Source organism: Momordica charantia (assembly GCF_013281855.1).
Source record: "Momordica charantia cultivar OHB3-1 chromosome 7 unlocalized genomic scaffold, Mcharantia_2.0 BLBB01000007.1, whole genome shotgun sequence".
Lineage (NCBI taxonomy): Eukaryota > Viridiplantae > Streptophyta > Magnoliopsida > Cucurbitales > Cucurbitaceae > Momordica > Momordica charantia.
The window spans coordinates 3,043,057-3,048,711 of record NW_028275165.1 but is presented as its reverse complement, the minus strand read 5'-3'; the positions used below and the strand labels follow the sequence as shown (position 1 = coordinate 3,048,711).

At 27.3% G+C, this 5,655-nt stretch overlaps 1 protein-coding gene across 1 annotated transcript; it reads left to right on the top strand.

The window, feature by feature from the left end:
* The first annotated feature begins 284 nt into the window (after positions 1 to 284).
* Positions 285 to 1,455, top strand: LOC111023554 (type I ribosome-inactivating protein trichoanguina-like). Its single transcript, XM_022301017.2, has one exon. It carries the CDS (start codon positions 444 to 446, stop codon positions 1,299 to 1,301), a length of 858 nt encoding a protein of 285 aa, XP_022156709.1. The 5' UTR covers positions 285 to 443; the 3' UTR covers positions 1,302 to 1,455.
* The last annotated feature ends 4,200 nt before the right edge of the window (positions 1,456 to 5,655 follow it).

Here is a 5,655-nt window from a genome sequence, read left to right as displayed (position 1 = left end):
TGATTTATTAGAATATATGTACATTTTAAATATAATTAGATTATCTGACTATTATTCTTTAACGAAAGTAGTTTTCACATAGAACTTCATATCTTTAATTTTCAGATAACAGTAAACTTCTTTTGTAAATAATTTTTTACTCAATAACTCATTCTATCTCTTTAGCAGATGCGAAGAAAAAAAAAATCTAAAGATGCTAAAGAAATAAAATAGTACCATTTTATGTTCATACTATAATTTTGTCTTTATAAATATACATTTTTTTAACGTTGGTAGATCTCACACATTAGTTTTAATACAATACTAACGTGGCAAATGATGAAGGAAAAAAGCATTCATGCTCTCATAGTGCCAAAAATTTTCTCGTGTTGTGTATCATCTTCTCTATATAAAAGATAAGCTAGGATGTTGAAGTAGCAATCAGAATAACCACAAGGGGAGAGATGATGAAATCCATAGCACTTTCTTTTTTCATTCTCACAATCTTTCTTGGCCCTCCTACTGCCAAGGGTGATGTTAGCTTCGATTTGTCCACAGCTACTAAAAACTCCTATACATCTTTTATCAGAGACTTGAGGAGTGCTCTTCCGACTAGAGGTACAGTGTGCAATATACCTGTGCTACCTTCGACTGCATCTGGGTTACAATGGTTCAGATTCTTCAGTCTCACCAATTATAACTACCAAACCATCACAGTGGCGGTAAATGTAACAAATGTTTATATCGCAGCGTATAGCACTGGTGCTGTATCCTACTTTTTTGAAGACACTTCTGCTGAAGCTTTCAGGCTCTTATTCGTAGGTACTCAAAAGGTAACACTTCCATATTCTGGTAATTACGATAGGCTTCAAAGTATTGTAGGCAAAAACCGAGATTTGATTGAGCTTGGAATCCCTACTCTAAGCAATGCGATTACAAACTTGTTTTACAACAACAACTACAAACTTACTGCAACCGCACTACTCGTACTCATCCAGTCGACTGCAGAAGCTGCAAGATTTAAATATATCGAGCAAGAAGTTTCTAAACATGTTAGCAGCAATTTTTTTCCAAATCAAGCAATCATAAGTTTGGAAAATAGTTGGGGTGCTCTCTCGAAACAAATCCAGATAGCAAATAGCAAAGGAACTGGACAATTTGACAAAGCTGTTGAGCTTATAACCATTGATGGCAAACGAGTTAGTGTAACCAATACTTCTACTGGAGTTGTAAAAAGCAATATCAAGCTCCTACTATACTACAAAGTCAATGGTGCTAATGACAATTATATCCCTACAATATTGCCCCTTGGAGCTATATGAATGCCAATGTAACTCTAATGTCACAGATACGACATCGTTTGCAGATCCACACATAGAAATAAGGCATGTTTTTATGGCTAACTAGCTATTTTGTAGTGAATGTGTTTTATTTCATGAAATAATAAATAAGTGTGGAATATTTTCCATTTATGTTCTTGGCTCTTGCATGTTTGTGATTTTATATATTATAATCTATTTTATGTTGGAAAAAAATGTACCTCCTCCACCTAAATTATGAGTTCTCTTTAAATTATTGGTATATGAATCTCTTTAAATTTATTTTTTTAGTACAACAAAGGTCGGAAATGAGGAAGATTGAACCTTCGACCTCTAGAGAAAGAATACTTATAAACTATTTTAACTAGTTTAGGTTTTGTATTTATGATAGATAAGGGTGATTTTGGTTACTTGAGACAAAGGGAGAATTTGTATTTGCTGAAGAATTATGAAGGGATGAGGGGAAAATGAATAGAATGCCAAAGACTAGAACTATCAGTACCATGCTGATAATGTTCCTGCATGAGGTCGAAACCGCTCGAATGTTGACACTGCCCCATCCTAAATTCTAATCATGCAAGATAACAGCTAGGACGGGTAAGTGATTGTGAAATGCATGAACGTGTAAAATAAAACTGAAACGGTACTAAACTGCGATTTCAAAAATATTTACAACAAATTAAATATAATTAATAAATAAAAAACATAGTGGACCAACAAAAATAAGAAGATATCAACATAAAGTACAATGACTTAGTTTGTTCTCTAGCATAGTCATTAAGTTGTCACAATGTATTTCGAGGCACAGAACATCCAACATACTCTTTAAGGGCAATTATGTTGAATCTAAGAAAAGAAAAATTTTTGTTTAGGTAAATATATAAGTTCGGTTTAATAGTAATTTATTTTTTATTATCTAATTTACTAAATCAGTTAAGATCAACAAAAATTAATTTGATTTTATGTTTAAGTGTCTTATATGTTTTTTTTACGTTTAAAAAAAATTAAAATATGCATTAATAATTACGGGTGGCATAAACATAATTAAAAAATATGAAAATTTATTTTTTATTTCAACAATAAATTTCCTCACCTCAAAATAATATTAGAAAAGTGAATTCAATATTAGAAAATTTCGTGTATTTACAACATTTAGAAAATAAAAACCAATAAAACACTACTTTTCATTAAAATTATGAAAAAAAAATTCTTGTGAGAAGTTTATTTATATTTATGAATTCTTAAATAAATAAATAAGTAAACAAATAATAATACTACTCATTTTCGAATTTTGATTTTTTTAATTTTTTTAAAATTAAATATATTTAATAGAAATATGAATTTTGTGAAAGTAATTTTGGTGATGGGATTTCGTGAATTTATGAAATGTTAAAAAAAGAACCATAAAAAACATTTACTCAATCTCGAAAAATAAATAAGTTGATTTACTAATTTTATTAAATTACTACAAAAAATAATAACTCAGTGAAAAATAAATGAGATCTCCCATGTGATCCCGTAATTAAAATTTAAATGAACATTTAAATTCAAATATATATCTACTTGTATGAAATATCCAAATTTCATGTGAAATTTCCTAAATGTATCTAATTTGTAGGTTTATAATTAAGCATGCAAATGAAATATAGAATGAGATCAAATATAATCATTAAATAAAATAATAAGAAAAAGTTCGAAACAAAACACTGCAATAAGATATTTCAAATATTTGTGAAATTAGTTTCCTCTAGAAATACAATGAAAGGATCACATGAAATTTATATATAATAAATACGGAAAATTGATATTTTCTAAATATACAATATTAATTTAAAGCAAGCATTCATACAATTTGAAAGGAGAATGAAAATATGGAAAATTTCACATCTTTGGATGATAAGTTCGACTAGATTTATAGATTAAAGATGAGGAATGAAGAGAAATAATGGTTGTTTGCACCAACAGGAAAATTTTAACTTTTTAGAAAATAATATTTTCTTTAAAAGTAAATCTAAAAGAGTAAAAAAAAATATTGTGAATCTCGGGATTTTTTCTCCATGTTTTATTGTGTGCTTTCCTAGAAAAAGATCAGTGGAGTGAGGGAGATGCAGGAGAGTAATATACAAAATGAAAAACTTTAATTACCTCAATTCACCGTCAATCTGCTGAGAGATATGTGGATGAGAATTAGAAAGAAAGCAAAAGAGACTCCAGAAAGAATTTGGAGGAAGGCTGAGAGTTAAAAAGAGAGAATAACAAATCCTTAGTAAAGGACGAAGAAGTTCCTCCCCCACTCTGAAGAGTTGGGAGAGAAAAGGGGAACTGAGAGAGATTTAAGTGAGAATTTTGTTTTGGTTTTTGAATTTATTATTTAAATTTTTAAATTCTCATTCATCAAACAAATAAGTTATTGTATTATTTTGTTATTTCGATTCTTTGATTTTTGTCGGTACAATACCTATAAAAAGAAAAGAAGAGAAAAAAAAAAGAATAATGGACAACACCAAATATGGTATTTACAGCAGGAGAAACAAACAAAACTAAAACATTATTTAATTAATGTTTATTAGGATGACGAGAACCTACTTGAATAAAAAATTAGAAATCTTAGAAATGAGATGACACTTATAAATATAGAATAAAATAGTTATGTTGTCAACAAATAAAACATCTGATTGTCACAACGTCATCGCGACGCAGAGCGGCCGACATCATCCCCTGAAGGTGTCTCTTTCAAGATAAGGTTTGGAGTCGGTGTGATTGATCACCTAAAACTTGAATTTGCGACATGAGTGTTAACTTGGGTCATGTACATTAAAAATAAAACATCTTTACCACTATGACAACATCTTAATATGTAAACATTGTATTAGTTTTTTAATTTATTTTTTTTAACTAAAAAAAACTACGAATTTTGTTAAATTAAAACAAAAAGAAATAACTTTTTTTTATTTATTTCGAAATTAACAAGATTATTTAAAAAAAATTTATTTAAAAATAAAGTCAAAATTTACTTTAACAAAACTTGTTTGCTAAAAAATTGATTTTTTTGTTAAAATTCTTTTCAAAACCATAACCACCAAATCATTAAAAGAAAATTAAAAAAAAAGATTTTATTATAGAAAAACTATGTTTTTATCTCCTCCTTTTTTAAAATCATGCAACAGAGGAAGACTCTTTTTAGTTAAAAGATAAAACAAAGTTGATAAAAAAAGTAAACCTTGATAAAAAATTTAAATAAAAACTAACTTTTAAAGTTTGAATTGAAATTAAAGGATTGAAATTTTTTTTAAAACAAGATTTATTTTATAAAATTTCTTTTTTTTTCAACGTATTTTAACCAAAATTTTAAAGTAAAATCTTTTATTAAAATAAAATTAAGTTTAATATTTATTTCATTAAAAAAACTCTTCTTTATTAGAAAAAGAAAAACCTTTTTTATTTTCAAACAAATTTTAAAATATCAAAATCCTTATTTTATTTTCAAAAACTTATTTAAAATTAATTTAGAAGATTTTTTTTTATCTTAAAAAAAAGATTTCTTACTAAAAGCATTTTCTTTAAAAAAAAAAACTTTTTCTTAAAAAAAACATTTTTTCCTAAAAGAAAAAAATCTTTGATAGAAACAAAAGAATCTGTTTCAAATTAAAAGCACGAGTTCCAAAGCCTTGAAGCGTGAAGAAGGTTGTTGCTGCGAGTTGTTGCTGCTGTCGTTCGTGTCGTTCCCTTGCGTCGTCAGAGGTTGTAGGTATGAAGGAGAAAAGTGGTGATGGTGGGATAAGAGAGATGGAGAGAAGAAGATAGGATGAGTTTCTAACTATTACACTGTGTCCTTCTGTATGTTGTGTACCCCTTAAATACACAAAAATAATAATAATAATAATAACAGTAACAATGAGATGGTTAGAGAAGGGAGGGGAAGGAAAAGGAAGGAGAAGATGACACGTTACGTGCCTTTGACGAGGAAAAAATCAAAGAGGAAAAACAGTTAAAAATCAAAGGTTTTGTTAAAATAAAATCTTTATTTAATTAAAACAAAATCTTTTTTAAAATAAAATTATTTACTTAAAACCAAATCATTTTTATTTCTTTTATTTTAATAATAAATCAAATTCTTTAAAACAAAATCTATTTTTTTAATTTAATTTTAACTTTAGCTGATAACCAATAATAAAGTAATCTTATAGTATTTTAAACCAAAATAATCAAAATAAATAAAATTAAATAGTAAAAATTAAAATTAAAATGAAGCCGGACCAAATACGGGGTCTACACTGATAAAATAGTGCACCATATATCTTGTTCAAACAAGTTTTTTTTCTTTCTTTAAATGGATGTTTAAAATAGTTCTTGATAG